At 38.8% G+C, this 23,311-nt stretch overlaps 1 protein-coding gene across 1 annotated transcript in view; it reads right to left on the bottom strand.

The window, feature by feature from the left end:
• Positions 1-7,470: 7,470 nt before the first annotated feature.
• The window catches only part of LOC116811471 (anosmin-1), a 106,387-nt gene continuing 90,546 nt past the window's right edge, over positions 7,471-23,311 (bottom strand). The window contains 5 exon segments of the mRNA XM_058434444.1: positions 7,471-11,720; positions 12,982-13,123; positions 14,273-14,493; positions 15,445-15,616; positions 18,308-18,404. Coding sequence (XP_058290427.1) covers positions 11,662-11,720; positions 12,982-13,123; positions 14,273-14,493; positions 15,445-15,616; positions 18,308-18,404 — 691 coding nt within the window. The 3' untranslated portion in view covers positions 7,471-11,661.

Raw genomic sequence — 23,311 nt, 5'->3', positions numbered from 1 at the left:
ATCATGTCATCTGCAAACAGCGACAATTTGACTTCCTCTTTTCCTAATTGAATACCCTTTATTTCTTTCTCCTGCCTAATTGCTCTGGCCAGAACTTCCAACACTATGTTGAATAGGAGTGGTGAGAGAGGGCATCCCTGTCTTGTGCTAGTTTTCAAAGAGAATGCTTCCAGTTTTTGCCCATTCAGTATGATATTGGCTGTGGGTTTGTCATAGATAGCTCTTATTATTTTGAGATACGTACCATCAATACCTAATTTATTGAGAGTTTTTAGCATGAAGCGTTGTTGAATTTTGTCAAAGGCCTTTTCTGCATCTATTGAGATAATCATGTGGTTTTTGTCTGTAGTTCTGTTTATATGCTGGATTACCTTTATTGATTTGCGTATGTTGAACCAGCCTTGCATCCCAGGGATGAAGCCCACTTGATCATGGTGGATAAGCTTTTTGATGTGCTGCTGGATTCGGTTTGCCAGTATTTTATTGAGGATTTTTGCATCAATGTTCATCAAGGATATTGGTCTGAAATTCTCTTTTTTGGTTATGTCTCTGCCAGGCTTTGGTAACAGGATGATTCTGGCCTCATAAAATGTGTTAGGGAGGATTCCCTCTTTTTCTATCAATTGGAATAGTTTCAGAAGGAATGGTATCAGTTCCTCCTTGTACCACTGGTAGAATTCGGCTGTGAATCCATCTGGTCCTGGACTCTTTTTGGTTGGTAAGCTATTGATTATTGCCACAATTTCAGAGCCTGTTATTGGTCTATTCAGAGATTCAACTTATTCCTGGTTTAGTCTTGGGAGGGTGTATGTATCCAGGAATTTATCCATTCTTTCTAGATATTCTAGTTTATTTGCATAGAGGTGTTTGTAGTATTCTCTGATGGTAGATTGTGTTTGTGTGGGATAGGTGGTGATATCCCCTTTATCATTTTTTACTGTGTCTATTTGATTCTTCTCTCTTTTCTAATTAGTCTTGCTATCGGTCTATCAATTTTGTTCATCTTTTCAAAAAACCAGCTCCTGGATTCATTTATTTTTTGAAGTGTTTTTTGTGTCTCTATTTCCTTCAGTTCTGCTCTGATTTTAGTTATTTCTTGCCTTCTGCTAACTTTTGAATGTGTTTTCTCTTGCTTTTCTAGTTCTTTTAATTGTGATGTTAAGGTATCAATTTTGGATCTTTCTTGCTTTCTGTTGTGGGCATTTAGTGCTATAAATTTCCCTCTACACACTGCTTTGAATGTGTCCCAGAGATTCTGGTATGTAGTGTCTTTGTTCTCGTTGGTTTCAAAGAACATCTTTATTTCTGCTTTCATTTTGTTATGTACCCAGTAGACATTCAGCAACAGGTTGTTCAGTTTCCATGTAGTTGAGTGGTTTTGAGTGAGCTTCTTAATCCTGAGTTCTAGTTTGATTGCACTGTGGTCTGAGAGACAGTTTGTTATCATTTCTGTTCTTTTACATTTGCTGAGGAGAGCTTTACTTCCAACTATGTGATCAATTATGAAATAGCTGTGGTGTGGTGCTGAAAAAAATGTATGTTCTTTTGATTTGGGGTGGAGAGTTCTGTAGATGTCTATTAGGTCCACTTTGTGCAGAGCTACGTTCAATTCCTGGATATCCTTGTTAACTTTCTGTCTTGTTGATCTGTCTAATGTTGACAGTGGGGTGTTAAAATCTCCCATTATTATTGCATGGGAGTCTAAGTCTCTTTGTAGGTCACTCAGGACTTGCTTTGTAAATCTGGGTGCTACTGTGTTAGGTGCATATATATTTAGGATAGTTAGCTCTTCTTGTTGAATTGATCCCTTTACCGTTATGTAATGGTGTTCTTTGTCTCTTTTGATCTTTATTGGTTTGAAGTCTGTTTTATCAGAGACTAGGATTGGAACCCCTGCCTTTTTTTGTCTTCCATTTGCTTGGCAGGTCTTCCTCCATCCCTTTATTTTGAGTCTATGTGTGTCTCTGCAAATGAGATGGGTTTCCTGAATACAGCACACTGATGGGTCTTGACTCCTTATCCAATTTGCCAGTCTGTGTCTTTTAATTGGAGCATTTAGCCCATTTACATTTAACGTTAATATTGTTATGTGTGAATTTGATCCTGTCATTATGATGTTAGTTGGTTATTTTGCTCATTAGTTGATGCAGTTTCTTCTTATCCTCCATGGTCTTTACTATTTGGCATGTTTTTGCAGTGGGTGGTATCAGTTGTTCCTTTCCATGTTTAGTGCTTCCTTCAGGTGCTCTTTTAGGGCAGGCCTGGTAGTGACAAAATCTCTCAGCATTTGCTTGTCTGTAAAGTATTTTATTTCTCCTTCATTTATGAAGCTTAGTTTGGCTGGGTATGAAATTCTGGGTTGAAAATTCTTTTCTTTAAGAATGTTGAATATCGGCCCCCACTCTCTTCTGGCTTGTAGAGTTTCTGCTGAGAGATCAGCTGTTAGTCTGATGGGCTTCCCTTTGTGGGTAACCCTACCTTTCTCTCTGGCTGCCCTTAACATTTTTTCCTTCATTTCAACTTTGGTGAATCTGACAATTATGTGTCTTGGAGTTGCTCTTCTCGAGGAGTATCTTTGTGGCGTTCTCTGTATTTCCTGAATCTGAATGTTGGCCTGCCTTGCTAGATTGGGGAAGTTCTCCTGGATAATATCTTGCAGAGTGTTTTCCAACTTGGTTGCATTCTCTCTGTCAATTTCAAGTACACCAATCAGACGTAGGTTTGGTCTTTTCACATAGTCCCATATTTCTTGGAGGCTTTGCTTGTTTCTTTTTATTCTTTTTTCTCTAAACTTCCCTTCTCACTTCATTTCATTCATTTCATCTTCCTTCACTGATACCCTTTCTTCCAGTTGATCTCAACATCTACTGAGGCTTCTGCATTGTTCACATAGTTCTTGAAACTTGGCTTTCAGTTCCATCAGCTCCTTCAAGCACTTCTCCGCATTTGTTATTTTAGTTATACATCGTCTAATTTTTTTTCAAAGTTTTTAACTTCTTTGCCATTGGTTTGAATTTCCTCCTGTAGCTCTGAGTAGTTGGATCATCTGAAGTCTTCTTCTGTCAACTAGTCAAAGTCATTCTCCATCCTGCTTTGTTCCGTTGCTGGTGAGGAACTGCATTCCTTTGGAGGAGTTGAGGCACTCTGCTTTTTAGAGTTTCCAGTTTTTCTGCTGTGTTTTCTCCCCATCTTTGTAGTTTTTTCTACTTTTGGTCTTTGATGATGGTGATGTACAGATGGGTTTTTGGTGTGGATGTCCTTTCTGTTTGTTAGTTTTCTTTTTACCTGACAGGACCCTCAGCTGCAGGTCTGTTGGGGTTTGCTAGAGGTCCACTCCAGACCGTGTTTGGCTAGGTGTCAGCAGTGGTGGTTGCAGAATAGAGGATTTTTGTGAACTGCAAATTCAGCTGTCTGATCGTTCCTCTAGAAGTTTTGTCTCAGAGTAGTACCCGGCTGAGTGAGGTGTCAGTGTGCCCCTACTAGGGGTTGCCTCCCAGTCAGACTGCTTGGGGGTCTAGGACCAACTTTAGGAGGCAGTCTGCCCGTTCTCAGGTCTCCAGCTGCCTGCTGGGAGAACCACTACTCTCTTCAAAGCTGTCAGTCAGACAAGGACATTTAAGCCTGCAGAGGTTACTGCTGACTTTTTGTTTGTCTGTGTCCTGCCCCCAGAGGTGGAGCCTACAGAGGCAGGCAGGCCTCCTTGAGCATGGTGAGCTTCACCCAGTTCGAGCTTCCTGGCTGCTTTGTTTACCTATGCAAGCCTGGGCAATGGCGGGCGCCCCTCCCCCAGCCTCATTGCCGCCTTGCTGTTTGATCTCAGACTGCTGTGCTAGCAATCAGTGAGACTCTGTGGGCATATTACCCTCTAAGCCAGGTGGGTGACACAATCTCCTGGTGTGCCATTTTCCAAGCCCTTTGGAAAAGCACAGTATTAGGGTGGGAGTACCCAATTTTCCAGCTGCTCTCTGTCACTCCTTTCTTTGACTAGGAAATGGAACTCCCTGACACCTTGTGCTTCCCGAGTGAGGCAATGCCTCGCCCTGCTTCGGCTTGTGAATGGTGAGCTGCACTGACTGTCCTGCACCCACTGTTTGGCACTCCCTAATGAGATGAACCTGGTACCTCAGATGGAAATACAGGAACCACCCATCTTCTGCGTCGCTCGTGCTGGGAGCTATAGACCGGAACTGTTCCTATTTGGCCATCTTGGCTCTACCCCCATATTTTCTTTATACAGTCTACCAGTGATGAGCATTTAGGTTGATTCTATGTTTTTATGATTGTCAATAGTGCTGCAGTGAACATTTGCATGCATGTGTCTTTATGGTAGAATGATATATATTTCTTTGGGAATATGTCCAGTAATGGGATTGCTGGGTCAAATGGTATTTCTGTTCTTAGCTCTTTGAGGAATTGCCACACTGCTGTTCACAATGGTTGAACTAATTTACACCCTCACCAACAGTGTGTAAGTATTCACTTTTCTCTGCACCTTGCTAGTACCTGCTATTTTTTTCTTTTTAATAAAATACCCATTCTGCCTGGTGTGAGATGATATTTCATTGTGGTTTCATTTTGCATTTCTCTAATGATCAGTGATATTGGGCTTTGTTTTATATGCTTCTTGGCCACATGTATGTCTTCTTTTGAAAAGTGTGTGTTCATGTCCTTTACTCACATTTTAATGAGATTTTTTTCTTGTATATTTAGGTTCCTTATCAGTGCTGAATGCTGGATATAAGACCTTTGTTAAATGCATAATTTGCAAATATTTTCTCCCATTCTCTAGTTTGTCTTTTTACTCTGTTGACAGTTTCTTTTGCATGAAGAAGCTCTTAAGTTTAATTAGATCCTATTTGCCAACTTTTACTTTTGTTGTGATTGCTTTTCATGTCTTCCATCTGACATTTTTAGACACACACAAACACACACACACACACACACACACACACACACTTGGATTTTTTCAAGCACTGTTACATGACCATCTTCACAGTAATCATGAAGTGAGTGGCAAAATCCTTAGTTTGGGTGGGAATACCAAGGCAGAGAAAGGATAGGCAGGCACACTCTCTGTGTTTCCGCACAAGAGAGGGCACAATTTTTATTTTTATTTTTTATTTTTAGACAGGGTGTCATTCTGTCATCCAGGCTGGAGCTCAATCATGTGATCATAGCTCACTGCAGCCAATACTGCGTGAGCTCAAGCGATTCTCCTGCCTCAGCCACCCAACTAGCCGGGACTACAGGTGTGCACTACCATGTCCAGCTAATTTGCCCCCCCTTTTTTTTTTTTGCAGAGATGCGGTCTCTTTGTGTTGCCCAGGCGGGCACCAACTGATCATCCTGCCTCAGCCTCCCAAAATGCTGGGATTGCAGATGTGAGCTATCATGCCTGGCCTCTTACTCTTTTTAAAACGTGTTCTTGTATCCCCTACAGCTTTTTCTCCTTAGATACCATGCTCCATCAATGGGTGGTATATGCAAAAGTTGTCTCCAATATACAGCAAAGCTGTATTCTTAGGACTCATTTGTGTAAAAAAAACCCTCCACAATGGAAACAATACTAAAAATATTTCTTGGGTTTTCAGTCCCTGCCAGGACACTCCACTGGCCCTAGGAACCTGTTTACCCTGTGGTGTAGCTCAAGAAGTAAAAGAATGTGAAGGAAGTTGGATTCTTATTGCAACCTGCAAGCCCGATCTCTGGGTCAGTAGCCCCAGCCTCTCTGATCTTTGATGAAGAATGGAGGTTGGAGACCAGTGTGAGGTGCCCAAGCTGTGCATCTGATTGGCTGAGCGAAGCCTCAGACAATGAGTGGATAAGAACTCCCAGGAAAACTCCCAGGAAATTAAAGCCTCAGGGACTGGGAAGAATCGGCCACTTGCATGGTGCTCACGCTGTAAGGTGGCAGCAGCAGCCATTGAAAGAAATCAAAATATTTCACCCCCAAATAACCCTTCTTTGACATATTTAGAGATGGCTGTTCAGAGGGCCTGCAAATAACAGCCCTACAAAGCTGTCTTTTGTGGGGGAAATTTGCATCTGGAGATGTAGAGAAAATCTTCATTGATGCATTGCTACAGCCAGGCTTTCTCTGACACCCACTCCCTGCCCACATGTCTAGATCTAGGAAAAATTAACTAAAAGCCTGACACCTTTAAGGTCTGAAAGAAACAGTCACCATCTATTCTCTTTAAAGGCTGTGACCTGGGAGGTTTCATCTGCATAACAAGACCACCTTTGCTAGTCAGGACTTCTCTTCTCTCCCTCCCATAAATTGTGTTGCCAAGATCTGAGCCCCCATTCTTTCTGTAACCTCAAGATGGCATAAAAGCGTCAAGCAATCGTCCACTTATAGCCTTGATAGGCTGCTTCCATATCTCTACTATTGTGAACAGTGCTGTGATAAACATGTATCTTTTTCACATAATGATTACTTTTTCTCTAGGTAGATACCCAGTAGTGGGACTGCTAGGTCAAATGGTAGTTGTATTTTTAGTTCTTTGAGAAATCTCCATACTGTTTTCCATAGAAGTCATATTAATTTACATTAAGTGGTCCCTTTATACACAATAGAATATTATTCAGCCATAAACAAGAATGCAATCATGTCTTTTGCAGCAACATGGATGGAATGGAGGCCATTATCTTAATTGAAATGATGCAGATACAAAAAGACAAATGCCACATGTTCTCATTTATAATTGGAAACGAAATAATGTGTACACATGGAAATAGAATGTAGAATAATTGACAATAAACACTTGGAAGGGTGGGAGGGTCAGAGGGTGGGAGAGTGGGAGGAAAGAGAAATTACTTAATGGGTACAATATATATTATTTTGGTGAATACCCTAAAAGTCTTTATTTCTTATGCTTATGCTTTTTTTTCTTAGGCATTTTTTTCCAATTCATCAGCAGTTATGGGTCAATTGCATGTCAAAGTGGGGATGTACAAGCCTCTCAAAACTCTGCTTATTTAATGGAGATTTAAAGGCTTACAGCATACTATGTAGTATTGAAAAACAATTGAGTAGTATTGAAATACAGGTGAATGCTTATTGGCATCACATGTATCTACAATTTTAGGAGTAAATATTGGTGGCAAAAGAAAAACAGCTTAAAATTATATATCTTTTACTTAATATACCACTAAGACCATCAGGAGTTACAATTGTAAACATGATGATAGAAATCTAAAGTGTTGGTTGTCAGACTCCAATATACTTTCATTAGGATGAAGTGCTGTCTTGTTAACATTTACCAGACCTCAAATTCCATTAACACTGACATGGAAAGAGAGCTTTTGAATCTCCTTGGCAGCAGGAACTGTCCATTTTTCTTCTTAAATTCAATAAAGTTTCTTTTCTTTTCTTTTTATTTTTATTTTGGAGACAGGGCCTTGCTATGTTGCCCTGGCTGGTCTCAAACATTCAGAACTTAAGTGATCCTTCAAATTCAGCCTCCCAAGTAGCTGAGACTACAGGTGCATGCCACTGTGCCCAGCAAAAATGTTTCTTTAAGAAATAAATGAGTTGACTCCTTGATCTGGTTTAAGGATACTTTATTATTGAACCAGTTTGTACAAACCCTAACATAAAAATAATGAGTCACAGAATATCAAGACTTTTACAATTTTTTTTGTTTTTTACAAAACATTTTTACAAGGTTACTTCTCTCTAAATACCATGACAGACATACACCAAAATCCAACTTTTTTATTACATACATAAATAAATATTGACTTTAAATGACCACTGTAAGGGACATGAATTCTACAGATGAGAAGGTAGCAGTTTTGTTATCTGCACACTAAAATGTAATTAAGTAAAGGGGAAAGATAACTTTATATAGACCTCTGTTAATCACTCCATAAATCATATAACTCGCTAAAATATTCAGTAGAGGTAAGAGAGTCATGAGAATCCTCTCCGTACCTGACACCGAGTCTGGCCATGCAAAATCACAGGTAAGAGTCAACATCTTTATATATCTGTTTATATCTTATAATAAACTTTAAAGTACATGCAACAGATATTTAACCATTGTGTTCTGCCTATAATATGAAAGTTTATATAGTAAGTTTTAGAGTTATTTGCAACCATAGAAATGAGTAAACTTGAAAACCCACAGCATAAGAAACGGCATTAAATAAATAAGTCAATATCACAAATGACATTTACGGATACATAGGGCAAAATTAGTATTTGTACTTGTATGATACAGATATGAGTCAAAATTCCATCTTTTAATCAAGTTGTTTGCTGGACATAAAAGACACAGTTTAGGCCTTTGAAGTCAACCATAATAACTTCTTAGCTGTCCCTTAGTTTTTGGGACTTGCTCTAGAAATTTACTGGGTTTCTTATAAAGGGCAAATTCTCATCTATTCAGTAGAGATCATTCTCTAGCAATGGTTCTCAACCAGAGGTACCATCCCTCAAGGGGTAGCTGGTGATATCTGGAGACATTTTTAGTTGTCTCAACTTGGGGAAGGGTGCAACTGGCATCTGGTGAGGAGAAAGTGTGGATGCTACTAAAAACCTACAGTGCACAAGACAAACTCCCACAACAGAGAACTATCCAGCCCCAAAAGTTAACAGTGTTGAGGTTGAGATGAACCTCTGTAAACAGTCAGCTATGTAAGGTTTTCAGGACACAGATGTATTTATAATCTTTGAACTTAGTTTAATACATATTTCAAAAAATTACCTGCCATAAACCTTATCTTCTCTACTATGTCATATTAAAACAGTGAATGACTGAAAAGAGCACCTGTTGGTTTGCAAACATCATTCTATGGAGTTCCAGGTAGAAAAACAGGGTAACACGGATAAATTCATCATTAAGGAGCAAATGTTGTAAATAAAAATAATGCATGTAACTGCAATGTATGTCAAATTAACCACCTGTATTTGATGACAATATTTTTGATGAGCTCAATTTTTTAAACAGTCAATACTATTACTGGATATATTTTTCTCGCATTAGAGAAATGAATCTAATTTCAATAAAATATATTACAGAATTAGTTACCAAAACTGTTTGTTAAAAAGCATAGATTGTATCCTTGATTAGAGCAATCACATTTTTAAAATTCAAAAAATTATATTTTTGATCATTTGAATAATAGTGGAGGTTATTAAAATCCATAAGAGAAACACGTTTTTTATTAGCTCATTAATAGCATTTTTCTTCCAATAACACCAATAAAATTTAAATTATTTATTTATATCAAAATTAGAAGCCCATAAGAGTTGTTTAGATTTTTTTAAGGGAGATGTAAGCTTCAGAATCACCATCTGAACTAAAAATATCTGTCCAATGTCTATTACTCAGACAAAAGAAGCATGATTAAATTTTATAAAATTAAATTTATGTAATAATTTAATAATATTTTGTATCTATGTATAGACTCCCAGCATTTTTAACTATGCAGTAGTACAGAAATTTGCTGGCATAAACATTTAGATTTGTTTATGACAAGTTCATGTAAAAGATAAATGGATAGCCAATAATGAAAAATTTTAATTTTTGAAATTTTAAGAACTTGAAATTCAGGTGCTGGTAATGACACCAGAATAAAACATAGTTTTAGAGAAGCTATCTATGGTATCCATTTATTCAAGCTTAGGGATGTTTTCAAATGAAGACTGTGTTCTATTTTTGCCACTCAAAAATTCTTAGAACCAGGTAATTTCATAACTCAATGTGATAAATCCATCCCAGCCTGTGACAGGAGCTGCAGCGAACCATTCAGAACCAACATGAACTTTCATTCTGAGGTGTCCAATTTATGTTACTTGTACAAAGCTGCAAAACATTCCTGGAATATCCACTTTTTAAATATTTTAACACACAGGAAATGGGCTGCAATATCTATTATCAGGTATCCATGTTTATAAATGTGTTTCCTAAAGACATGCATCAACATCAGAAAAGTTATTTTCTCTGCATTTTAATTTGCATCTGTCTTTAGACACTGCAGTGAGGCCCTGTGGAATACAGTGACTTCTAAGTTATCCACTCTTCCCAGGAATGGCTAGGCATCTGCATGAATTCAGGAAACAGTAAAACAACAAGAAGCAAGTACCATTGTCAAAACCTAAGGATAATGTTACTGATTTTCTTCCTGTTTTACTTAGGTAGGTAAAGACACGTGGACACCTTTTCTTTTACAATGTTTAATTTTGATAAATTGCTTTTTTCTCAGAATCAGCACTGATGGGGAAAATATATTATCCTTATGACCTTTAAAAGAGCTGTATCTTTACTCACCATTGGTGAGCTATAAAAACGATTTCTCCAGGGATTCATGCTCAAGGTATATTCATGTATATGCATGTGTTTCTGTGTCTATATATGTATATGTGCATATATTTGCATATATACACACATGCATTTATAATTATCTAGACATGCATATCTATGCACATTTCAAACCATGTATGTGAGTATTCCTTCAAGAAAAAAACAGTATTAAATTAAACATCTCTTCGTTTTAGGTTGTTACAATATACACTGCAAGACTCTATATTGATAACACGTTTTGACTTAAGTTCATGCTACAAGGCACTAATCTGTAGCATAAAAAATTTCCAAAAAGTAAGATATAATAGATTTGAAAGCATATGGGTGAATTAAATGCAAATAACTGTGCTTCTCTATCAATCAAAGGTCTTTTTTAAACATTACCAATAATATTCTAGCATACAAAGAACTTTCTTTGATTAAGAAAAGGCAAAGCTCTGCAAAGATTTAAACATGCACAGTAGTTGGGATTTTTTCATTTGAAACAAGAAGTTTTGTGAATTTTCAGGTGGTGAAACAAAAGTGCATCAAAAGCTATTATCCTAATTGAGGAAAATAAGGGAAAATATAAATAAGATAACATATCAGGAAAATCTCTCACATAATAGGATCAAATATTAAAAGGCATCCCCAAGAAATAATTTTCATTTCTCCAAGGTAAAATCTGGTTAGCGGCTTATTTCATTGAGTTCCTCTGGCTTGGGTGTCTTTTGTAAATCATAATTTATAGAGGGAACTGTCATTTACCTTTTCATAAAGAGAAGCATAAGGTATTTAAAGTAGGAGCATTTTTAGATTTAAATTCGCTGGTATATTTTAGATTACACATTTTCATTTAAAAATCACCTAGGATAAAAATGATCTTAGGAAATATTCGAATAAACAAAGCTGTATAATCTTGGTTGATTTTTCATATCAAATCAATAATTTAGTCAAAAATATATTTTATTGATTAGATTTATGCTTAGTGTTAAGTGTGAATTGTGTATTTGTTACTCTACTTTTTGGGGTGGAGTTTGGTGCTCCAAATTCAGGGAAAACTGAGTTCTGTTGTAATTCAATAGAAATAAGCGACACCATACATGAAAACAAAATTTAGCATTAAACAGGCCTATTCTTCATTTTCGCCACGCTTGTAGGGAACTGGTGTCTGTCTTCACCAATCTGCTGTTCCTCACTTGTCTCCAGACGCATCTGTGATTGACAGAAGTTCTTCCTGCACTAAAGTCACATAGGAGAGTCCGGGCCTCTGAGCAGTTCCCACTGCCTCTGGAAGTGTGCCTGTCTCGTGGCCGAAGTTCAACAAGCGTACATATCTGTGCAATTTCAAAAAATCTTTTTAAACAGTTTAGTATCTTTCTGGAGAAGGCTTGTAATGATGTGGGTGACGATGCTTAAGATGACATCCTAAAAAGTGACAAAATACGTCAGTCACACCCATTTATATGTATCAAATAAATGATAGAATTACTTTTATTTGTAGAAAAAGCACGAGACCCTGGCAAATGTTCCCTCCTATGACCAAGTCTTTCTTATTCTGAATCTGTATGTACAACCACTCTTTCTCTCCTTTTCCTGTTTTTCTCTTCCTCTTTGATGCCTTCCCAAACTATTAAATAACAAGAAAAAAAAGACAAGCTCCTTTCCTTAAGCTCACACTTATCCAATCAAACCATAATCATTTTTTATTTGCTCAAAGAAGTTTTAAAAATTATCAAATACTTCTGTTAAATGGAATTTCTATGAAGGAATATCAGAAAAGCATTTATCCGACAAAAATGTTAGAGGCTATCAAGCTCTCCCATTGTGATAGTTTTTGTTTTTCTTCAAATTATAAGCATACTAAGTTATCAATTATAAGCACACCAATCTATCATTTAAAAAAACTAGAGTTAAAACTATGACTAATTCTCAATGTTTTATCCACACACTAATCATCGGACAATTTTTTTTTTAATTTAAGCTAGAAAATAAAGTAAACGAAGTACATAATTTAAAAATCAGCAAGAGGCTGTTTTGAAAATCTAGGTGACAATTTTCTTTTTAAATTTTACTTGATTTAGCAATAAATGAAGTAGGTGGACTTGGGTCATATCATGAAGAAAATTCATGACATTTATTGCAGTAATATCTATGTAACAAGAACATAAGTTCCTTAGTAAAATATCATTTCCTATATTGTGATATATGAAAATCTTGATTTAAAAATATTTCAGATTGATATGAGACTAAACATTTTTTCCCATATGTATTTATGGTTTAAAAGAGAAGGAAAAAAGCATGCATTATATAGGGGAAAATGCAAGGAAGGAAATAAACAAAGGAAAGATAGAGGAAAGGAGAAAAGAAGAGAGGGAAGGAAGGAGGGAGGGACAGAGGATGGAGAAAGGAAACAAGGAAGGAGTAAAGAAAGGGAGAAAAGCGGGGAAGAGGAAGGGAGGGAGAAAAAGAACAATTAAGCATCAACTATGCAATGTATACTACAGGTGCCTGGAATAGAATCTAGTAAGTCGATACAAACAGGGAGAAAGAATCTCAGATGATGACAATTTCCCTAACTCATAGAAACCTGTAATAGTGTATTTATTTGTTTTCATTTTCCAGCAAGATTTTTCTCTATGTCCACAAGACCTGACAGGATGGCTTAATGCGCTGGCACCCCACTCACTGTGCGCTGAAGAGGGTGGGAGCTCCGGCGTCCGGAACGTCTTGATGGTGGCCGGCCCCTCCCCTCCTGGGGTCAGCACTTGCACTTCCAGTCGGTAAAGAGTAGATGGTCTCAGATTGGGCACTGTTAGGACATAGTGATCCTAAGGGGACAACATAAAAGAGGACGCTCACTGACAACCTTTCAGAGACAATGCGCAATGCACAGAGAGCCTAGAACAGTTTTTCCCCCACTGGAGAATATCATACACAGGAAATTTGGTTGCTTTGTAAAGGCAAAGTTTAATTGATAGGCTATTTCTCATTTGTGGGGGTTCTCTGCCATATGGTTTCTTAGCACCTGACTCAATTCTTGGCAGCCTAAGGCACTTGACAGAGTTAAAATATGCGGAGGTGCCAGGTCTCAGGGCTCGCTCCTGGGATTTTATTTTTTTTTAATTCCTGAACATAAGACTTTTCCATGGTTTAAAGTCTTCAGCTGCACATCTTGTGATGTGAACTCTTGATAATCCAAATTTCAGTGAATGAGCCAACTGTTTTTCTTAAAACACAATATCTGTTAATGCCTATAACTGAAAATGTTTATTTTTATGCCAACACATTCTTCTCAAAACTCAATAAAACCTAGTACATTTATAGGATAACTACTCTCTAATTCCATGGAATTTTTCCTTCTGAGATTTAAGTTGTTTCTTTCCCTCTCTTCCCCCCTTTTTGGATTTTGTAACGGTAGTTGGCTATTCTAAGGGCATTTTCAGAGAGGGTAAAATCCCACACATGATTTTTTTTTTTGTGTGTGTGTGTGTGTGTGTGTGTGTGTGTGTGTGTGTGAAGCCAAGGAATTAAGTGGCCTGGAAGACAGGCCAACTCATTACAGCCTCGGGCCAAATTTGAAGTTGGGGGGAAGACAGACAAACAACAAGCTTCTTTTAGCTATTCCCGCCCTCCCCAGTTCAACACTTCAAACAGGACATGCCACTGGGACCAGAGACATGAGGTTAACAAAGATAGAAGAAAATGGCTGAATCACTTATATACAAGATAGTGTAAGTTCTTTTCATGAGTCGGCTCTAGCCATCATACTTTAGGTGACAGCTTATGCTACTTCTTAGCTATGCAGTCACATTTTTGATGTGTTAATGTTTGCAAAAGATACACTCAGAAGAAGAAAATGCAAAAATAAGACTCAATAGTACAGCACACAGAATGACAGAGGTAGCCACCTCTGAAGGCCAGTAAAAAGGAGCAGTAGATACCAATGACACGGACATAGTACAAGAGGTGGGATCTACGGAAGGCAGGATCTGGGACTGTGAAATAATGCTGTTGGGTAGGCTGTTCTGTCTGCTTTCCGTAGTGACCTCAGCCCAAGTCACTTGAAACCCAGTCATGGGCTGATAGAGATTGGCCTTGGCCATCTTCCAAGAAAAATGACCGGTGATGTTCACATCCTGGACGATGAATGAAGCAGAAAGGTTCTCAGGCTTAGCTAGCACCTTAGAAAGAACATGACCTGTAGCAATGCAAGAAGGAAAACCAGGATTAGGCGACTGGAGAGGGTGTGCCCAAGGGATCCATTGTAGGAATTTTTGGCAGCCAGTCTATGGGATGATATTAATAGAAGCAATGTGACCTCGTTCTTTAAACATGGGTTCAGGCAATCACTCCTTTGACATATGGGGATAGGTTGAGTAGGAATCTCCTCACTCCTGCTTTGTACTAAATGCTTCTTCCAGTCTTTTGGGGATCATTTTTAGAATGCTTCTTTGAAGATGGAAGCAGGACAGCAGTTTAGACCCTGGCAAGACTTAACTATTTCTTAAAGAATAGCGTTGACTGCACTGAGAAGGTAAATGTTAAAGCTGTTAGAAGAGTTATTAAATCCAAGGCTTTTTTTTTTTTTTTTTTAGAGGTGGTATCTTGCTATGTTGCCCATGCTGGTCTGGAACTCCAGGGCTCAAGTGATTCTCCCATCTCAGCCTCTCAAAGTACTGGGATTTCAGGCATGAGCCACCATGCCTGGCCAAATCCAGGGCATTTAAAAGAGTTTTTCCCACTGCAAGACAGGGACATTGGCAAGGAGATGGGATGGAAGGTACAGATGTGAGGTTTGCTAGGTTGGCATGGAAAGTGTGTGAGTATAACCCACACAGCAAAAAGGGTGGGAAAAAAATGAAATAATATTATATCAAACTTTCCCAAAACACAAGCGGTATCTAAATGTTTGCCTTCATTTCCAAAGGGATAACATTGCTATCAAAGGACATCTTTCCAGGACTGTTAGGATTTAAAGTAACACATTCATTCCTACATATCTTCCCTTCACATTGGGCCATCATAACACAACTTAGAAAGAGAGGCACTTTTGATTTTTATGATCTTGTGAAACGCAGTTTGGCAAGGTTTGCAAAGCACTGCTGACACCTTAGACCTAGATGTAGAAGTCCTTCAGGTGATAACGTACCTGCTTCACCATGGCAGCCAACAGGCTGGTGGCTGTTCCCCTTAAGAGCAGAGTATCGTGGAGTAGTGAAGAAAACAGCTTCTGCCTTGGAGTGACCTTTTGGCCGTATTGGTTGGATAGTCACCTTATACTTGCAGGAAAATGACAGATCTTGAAGAATTATATAATTTTCCTAGAGCAAGAGAAAGAGAATTATGCTAGCAATAAATCTCATTAGGGATTAAAAAACACTGGCAAGAATTGAAATCATATTCCATCCAACAAGGATGTTTTCCTATACAGTGTGTGCAATATGGCTTTTATAAAAAGTACAAAGCACATACTGTCCACATTTTGATTAATGACAATTGTGAAACACTCCCATGGCTGCGGGATATGCCTTCTAGAATTAAACAGTATTGTAATAATTCCTCATCAAAGCAAGCTACTTCTAAGGTCACAATCAGCATTTTTGAGTTGGTAGCAGTGCAGGTAGTGGTGTAAAGCTGTAAATACAAATCTAACTTTTTTCAGTTAAAAAAAACTAATGCAGGCTTCTCTGAGACATAGAATTAGTTTATATGTAAGTTTTTCTGTTAAAAAATGATGATGCTTTTTAGCAATGTAATTTTTCCCTTTTTTGGGGTACTGTTACAGTTTTCTGCCATAATGCTCTGATTAAATATAAATAAAAGAAAGAGGCTAAATGGTAATGAGTCAGGGGCTAAGAATATAAATTTATGATAATGTCAAAAGATGACATTTCCTGTGATAACAGGTGTGTATCTCCGTTTCTTTTATATTTGGCTAAGTGGCACGTATCCATTCTGTTTTGTATTTACCAATTCTTAATGTATATGTATAAAAGTGCAGATGGATAGCTGGGCATGGTGACTTGTGTCATAGTCCTAGCTACTTGAGAGGCTGAGGTGGGAGGATCGCTTTAACTCAGGAGTTTGTGACGAGCTTAGGCAACATAGTGAGACTCCATGGTTTTTATGTGTGTCTGTGTGTGTGTGTTGGGGGGGGTGTGTGTGTTTAATTATTTTAAGAGAGAAAAAAGGTACAGATGGAATATCTCTCGTACTCATTGGATGATGGGTAGGGGATCTTGCTAGAAAGCAGCAGGGTTGATGGGAAAAACATGAGACAAGAATTAAAATCAAAACTGAGGCTTGAGTGATTTACTTAAGTGAGGAGTGGAAGTGGCTGCAGGTGACACAGCACTGAATGTTAAAAAGAGACAGGGAGTGACTCCAGACGTGCTGGCCCTTCATCCAGATGGTGACAGGAGATGGGGTGCACCCAACTCTGCAGCCAGTTAGCACAAACAGTGAATAGGAAACAAATCAATCTGGACAACGCAAGCCCAAGCCAAGGCCGCCATGTCTCTTTGGGAGTCTGAATTGCACTTCTTTGGAAATAAATCTGCTCTTTATATGGGACTGTACTGGAATCCAAAGTTAGCTATTAAGGATCCTGTTTCACAGATATTTCAAGATTGCTTTCATGTTGCATAGGAGGCCGACATCTGCAGCAGTAAGTGAATTAGTGGATGCTCCATTGTAGCATAAAAACAAATTATAATAATTGGATCTAAAGGTTTAAAACTAAATACAGAGAAGTTCTAAGCCCCTAGAAGGATAATTTTTCAGGAGTTTGATTTTTATTTCTACTGGATACATTACATCTGCTCAGCAAATAGTTGTTACCACTTTCAGAGTTCCTAAAGATGATAAGCCTAGGATTGGGGAATTGCATTGACATAAGCCCAGTTCTGTGGGGTTCTGAGGCACACACATACAAGTAAAACAAAAACCTCACCTCTCTGCCCACAAAAATATTAATAATTCCCACTTCTGTTTATTTCTTTCTCCGCTTTTCAAATCGACTTCCCTATTTAGAATGTCTGTTTAATTATTTGACTGAAGGTCACAAACATTAGAGCTAATTTAAGGATAAATAAAAGGAGAAACTTTGGTGAACATGAGACAAATCAAATCTAGTAAAAAAGAAAAAGAAGCTGTGTATTTTTGAAAATCCAGTGACTTTTTTTATCTCACTCTCTTAAAATTATGCCAGCAGGTATGGTTCTTAAAATATTGTGCTTGCTTTAGAAAATGTTCAAAACAAAAATATTCTAGTTACATATCACAAACCAAAACATTCTATGTTTGGGGCCATGTTTTTGGATTTTTTAAACTGTCCTGAGGTATCACATATAAATTGCCATAAGTGTATTATACACTGTATAGTACAATGACCTCTTAAATATTTTGTGTTGGTTTCTTGATTCTAATCTATAATGTATGTATTAACCCCAAAATATTTGGAATAACATTTTGAGCAATATTGACAGAGTTGCTATCCTCAGAGAGTTTAATGTTCTCTTAAAGTTAAAAGTCAAAATATTGGTGCATGCTATACAGGACAGGGAGATTATTTCACTAACTGAGCAGATGGCCGTTAGGGATATGGTGCTAAATGATAGAGTCACATAGAAATTCACTTGTACAATTACACCTTTAGATCACGGTGACATGTCAAAATTCAGAAAATAATTCAAAGGTTTTGTCCAGTTAAGATGAAGTACACAGGTACTCAGACATATTTCCCCCTGAAATATGGGAGTTCTTTAAGAACTGTGTCTTTAGTCTCTGCACTTTAGGTTTTGCTCCATGTTGATAACAGAGTAAGCTCCCAGTGCAATGGTGTGAATGGATAAAAGAATGAGTGAATGTAATGACCATTCTGTTTTCCGCTTCCACCAAGTCATTACTCACTAGCTGATTTGTGAGAATGAGTTATCTGTTTGACCCGTCTAGTTTGTACATCCTCCTGTCTATGTTCACAGAGTAAGTTGGCCTAGAGATCACTTCCTTACATGAGTCATGCCAGATGATGCCTCTGATCCGGTTGTTCTGTTGTGGGCACACGCTTCAGGAAACCACCGCACATGATATCGGTTGACAGTAGGATCTATAATGCCAAAACACACAAACAAAAATAATAGGCTGGATGTTACATTCCATGTAGCCTGGGGTTCTTGAACTTGAGAAAAGGAGAGGAAATGAAACTCTACAGGTGACCAGTAAATGCACAGGTGAGCCAAAGGAGGTGAGATTCTCATTACTTAATAATTACAATAATTAATAATTCTGAATAATCATTAAGAACAAAGTAAGGGAAAAAAGTAATATACTGCCAAGGGAAAACCTGTGTTGAAGTGCAAGTACTAAGTAGAAAAAAAAAATTAGTAAAGTCATAGCAAAATGATTCCAAAGATGTCTTGAGAATAACCTAGCCATGGTTTTTACAGTAAGCAAAGCCCTACAATGAAAGGTAACACCTAGCAACAGCTCTCGTAATTCCTGTTGTAAAAGAGAATCATCAGAAGTTTCTCAATCCTACATTTTTTTTGATAAAGATGAGATACTATTGAATCCACAGAAGAACAAAAACATTGCCTTCACACTTGCAGACTTGGCTATCCACGTTTATTTCCTGTTATGTATTGCCATAAAGAAGATCTTTTGTCAAAAGGATAGGGACGTATGCTTCCCACTCTCCCTTAACCAAGTGCATCGTGGCATTTCTGTATGGCTGACCCCTACTGAAATATGACTTGGTGTTCTCAAACACAGGCCAGGAGACTGACCCTTTGAACATGCTTATTCCCAGGGCAAGAGGCATATTTTCTGTACATTGCTTTACTTTGGACAATAAAGTGGGGGAGAAAAAGAGAAAATAACGGCAAGCAACTCAATGAGTGTGGGAAAGCAGACCTTGACAGTCTCGGGCTTCTTAATCACCCACTATGTCCGAGAGGTGTGAAATGGCACCAAACGGCACAGTTTTGCAGTTGATTTAACATCTTGTCCCCTACGTCATGCCAAGTGTTTGATGGGGTTTTCAGAGGAGAAAACTCTTTGATGAAATTGGGTTGATCTAGTGGGAACTTCACTTTGAGCACTTTGGAAAAAGAAAAGAATAACTTTAAATCAGAGAAAGCAAACAGAAAGTGGGCACTCAGGGCATTTAGTTAAAAGAGAAATCACGTACTAGAGGTTGTAATTTTTACATAGCAGACATTAAGCTTTTATTTTTTTTAAAAAAGAATTATAGGCTATGCACAAGGCTGAAGTCAATCACTGAGTGCGTTCATGTTCTTCCATTCAACAGCAGTGAAATAATCACACAGGAGTGGCTGCTGCCCTCCTGAACTTTACATAGAAATGGGGCCAATAATAAGAGAACAGGCCAGGCTAGGTGGCTCACGCTGGTAATCCCACCACTTATGGGAGGCTGAGGCGGGCGGATCACGAGGTCAGGAGATCGACACCACGGTGAAACCCCGTCTCTACTAAAAATACAAAAAATTAGCCGGGCGTGGTGGCGGGCTCCTGTAGTCCCAGCTACTCGGAGAGGCTGAGGCAGGAGAATGGCGTGAAACTGGGAGGGAGCTTGCAGTGAGCCGAGATCGCGCCACTGCACTCCAGCCTGGGCGACAGGGCGAGACTCCGTCTCAAAAAAAAGATAAAAATAAAAATAACAGAGAATAAATACAATACATAGATAAGATAGATATTATGTTAGAAGGTAATAAGTCTAAATATAAATACAGAAGGTGGCTGGGCACGGTGGCTCACGCCTGTAATCTCAGCACTTTTGGAGGTCGAGGCAGGCAGATCATGAGGTCAGGAGTTCGAGACCAGCCTGGCCAACATGGTGAAACCCCCTCTCTACTAAAAATATAAAAATTAGCCAGGCATGGTGGCAGGCGCCTGTAATCCCAGCTACTCAGGAGGCTAAGGCCAGAGAATCTCTTGAAACCAGAAGGCGGATGTTTCAGTGAGCCGAGATCATGCCACTGCCCTCCAGCCTGGGCAATAAGAGCGAAACTCCATCCCCAACCCCCCCAAAACAAACAAACAAACAAACATACAAAAACAGAAGGTAAGGGCAGTAGAGTGGATTGACAAAAAGTGCTAATTTTACATAAGGCAGCTGGCGTGTGTTCAATTCTGAGTCAGGACTTGAAGAGGGTGTAGCAGTGGGTAGTGGCACTGCAGAGACCTGTGGGAGGGAGTTCTCAGCCAGCCCTGTCCAACAGAACTGGCAGTTGTGATGGAAATGTTCTGTCTGTGGTAAACACTAGTCACCTGTGCCTATAAAGCACTTCACATGTCCTCTGTTTAACAGAGGAATTAAATTCTTTATTCTGTTCGTTTTAATGAATTTAAATTTAAACAGCTGCAGATGGCCATGGTTACAATATGGGCAGGTTACAATATGGGGCAGCAGGGAATACACAGCACGTGTCAAAGTGCTGACATGAGAAGTGAACATGACAGATGACTGAGGGTCTTTGGTGAAGAGCAGTCAGGGGACTTGCGGTGGCTACATTACAGCAATATGAGGAGGCTTGGCTGCCCTGGGGATCCTCCGTATCCTAAAAATCCTTTACATATTTTACAATGCAATTATATTTTCATAGGAGGCAGTATCAAGAGTGAGACATGGGGCACTCCTTTTAGGTTCCCTCCCTTTTGTTAGCCCTAAATCTCGCCATGTCTGAGTTCACTGCACTTACATCTTCTCTCTGTGTCACCTCCATGAATCACTTCATCGATTCTCCCTCCTTCCTCTCCCATGTGGAGGCTTTCCAAACCCAACTTTGCTGTAGCTACCATGTTGATTTCTGCCGGGCATGGTGGCGGGTGCCTGTAGCCCCAGCTACTCGGGAGGCTGAGGCAGGAGAATCGCTTGAACCAGAAAAGTGGATGTTGCAGTGAGCTGAGATCGTGCCACTGCACTCCAGCCTGGGCAACAAGAGCAAAACTTTGTCTTAAAAAAATAATAATTACATAAAATAAATAGCCAAACACTTCCTGAAGGGCTGTATATGAAAATTCTGTGCTAAATACCCAACTGATCTGATTCCTTAGCTTAATTCCTTCCACAAGTAAATGACATTACAAAGTACTTGAAAAGTATTTTTAAGTGATAAAAAATTTACTTGTAATATGCTTCAACTATGGTTCAAAAATTAGATGGATCTAATTTTCTTTTCAAATAGATGTAACTCCAGTTTCTGGCACAAATAAAGGGCTCTAAAATTTTTCATTAAATGTGAATTCCTCAGTTTGCAAAAGCCTAATGACCATGAATGATAGGGTTATTTACATTAGAGCTCTGAGAAAGAGGCAATCCTTGGGTTCTCCAGAATAATAATTGCTGTAAAAAGAATTGTAAGTCATAGCACTACGGAAGGGGGCACACACTTAGAGAGGTGTCACAGAATGCCAGTTCCATCAGGGTAGGGATTTCTGTCTGCCTCTTTGCAGTGTTTTAGCATCAGAAATGATGCATTGCATACAGTAGGCACTCAATAAAGGTTAGTTGAATGAAGTCCTCTCGTGGATCAATGCCTCATACTCTATCTGTAAAAATGATTTGGTGAAACAGAACTTTCTGATGTTGTACAACTAAAATAAGAATTTTTGAGTATCACATAGGCATTTCTACTTAAAACAGAAGCATAAAGCTTTCCTCTATGTCTGAGCTAACTTTTCACATTTATGTTGTAAAAACACGACTTCTAGAGCCAGAAAACCATCAAGGTGCAGTGGCTTATGCCTTCAACCCCAGCATTTTGGGAGGCTGAGGCTGAAGGATCACCTGAGGCCAGGAGTTTGAGACCATCCTGGGTGACATAGCAAGACTGCATCTCTACAAAAAACATATTTTTAAAAAAAATTAGCTGGGCAGCCAGACACTGTGGGTCACGCCTATAATCCCAGCACTTTGGGAGGCCGAGGTGTGTGGATCACCTGAGGTTGGGAGTTCGAGACCAGCCTGACCAACATGGAGAAACCCTGTCTCTACTAAAAATACAAAATTAGCCGAGTGTGGTGGCTCATGCCTGTAATCCCAGCTACCTGGGAGGCTGAGACAGGAGAGTCTCCTGAACCTGGAAGGCAGAGGTTGCAGTGAGCTGAGATTGCAACATTGTACTCCAGCCTGGGCAACAAGAGAGAAACTCCAAAAAAAAAGACAAGAAAAAAGAAAAAAAGAAAATTAGCTGGGCATAGTTGTGCATGTCTGTAGTTCCAGCTTCTTGGGAGGCTGAGGCAGAAGGATTGCTTGAGGCCAGGAGTTTGAGGATGCAGTGAGCCATGATCATGCCACTGCACTCCAGTCTGGGTGACAGAGCAAGACCCTGTCTCTATGACAAAAAAAAAAAAAAGAAAGAAAGAGAAGAGAAGGGAAGGAGAAGAAGAAAGAGAGTGAGGGGGAGGGAGAGAGGGAGGAAGGAAGGAAAGGGAGGGAGGGAGGAAGAAAGGGAAGGGAAGGGAAGGGAAGGGAAGGGAAGGGAGGCAGGCATAAAACAATTGTTTATTCTATTATTACACAGTAAAAATGAACTAATATCAATGCAGTAATAAGATTACTAACAAAATTAGCTAAGTGAAATTGTTTTAAAATAATGTTTGTTCTACAAATGCAATGTTGAAAATATTTATTTTCTCCCAGAGCATTCACTGTTATAACCCAACTACTATGTGTATTAAGTAAAGAAAGCTAATATTTGACATTTAATTCATTTATCTATGAAACTACATGCTACATCCTAATAACTGAAACTGTCTCTGAAAAATTTTGAGTGAAATGAATAGATTTGGGCTTTTAGGTCCCTAACTCCAAGTCCAAAAGCAATATTTTGCCCACCATCACTTTTAGGAAATGTGACGTAAGAACCCATTTCTGTTTATGATTGAGTTTTGATTAATGAACAAGATTCTTTTCTTCCCTTATTTGCCAAAAGCATTAAGTCTTTTTAGGTTTTCAACTCAGTGTGTCCACGATTGGAAATAAATTATGATTC

This window comes from Hylobates moloch, unplaced genomic scaffold (genome assembly GCF_009828535.3).
Source record: "Hylobates moloch isolate HMO894 unplaced genomic scaffold, HMol_V3 SCAFFOLD_25, whole genome shotgun sequence".
NCBI classification, from domain to species: domain Eukaryota; kingdom Metazoa; phylum Chordata; class Mammalia; order Primates; family Hylobatidae; genus Hylobates; species Hylobates moloch.
This window is presented reverse-complemented; position numbering and strand designations above follow the sequence as displayed.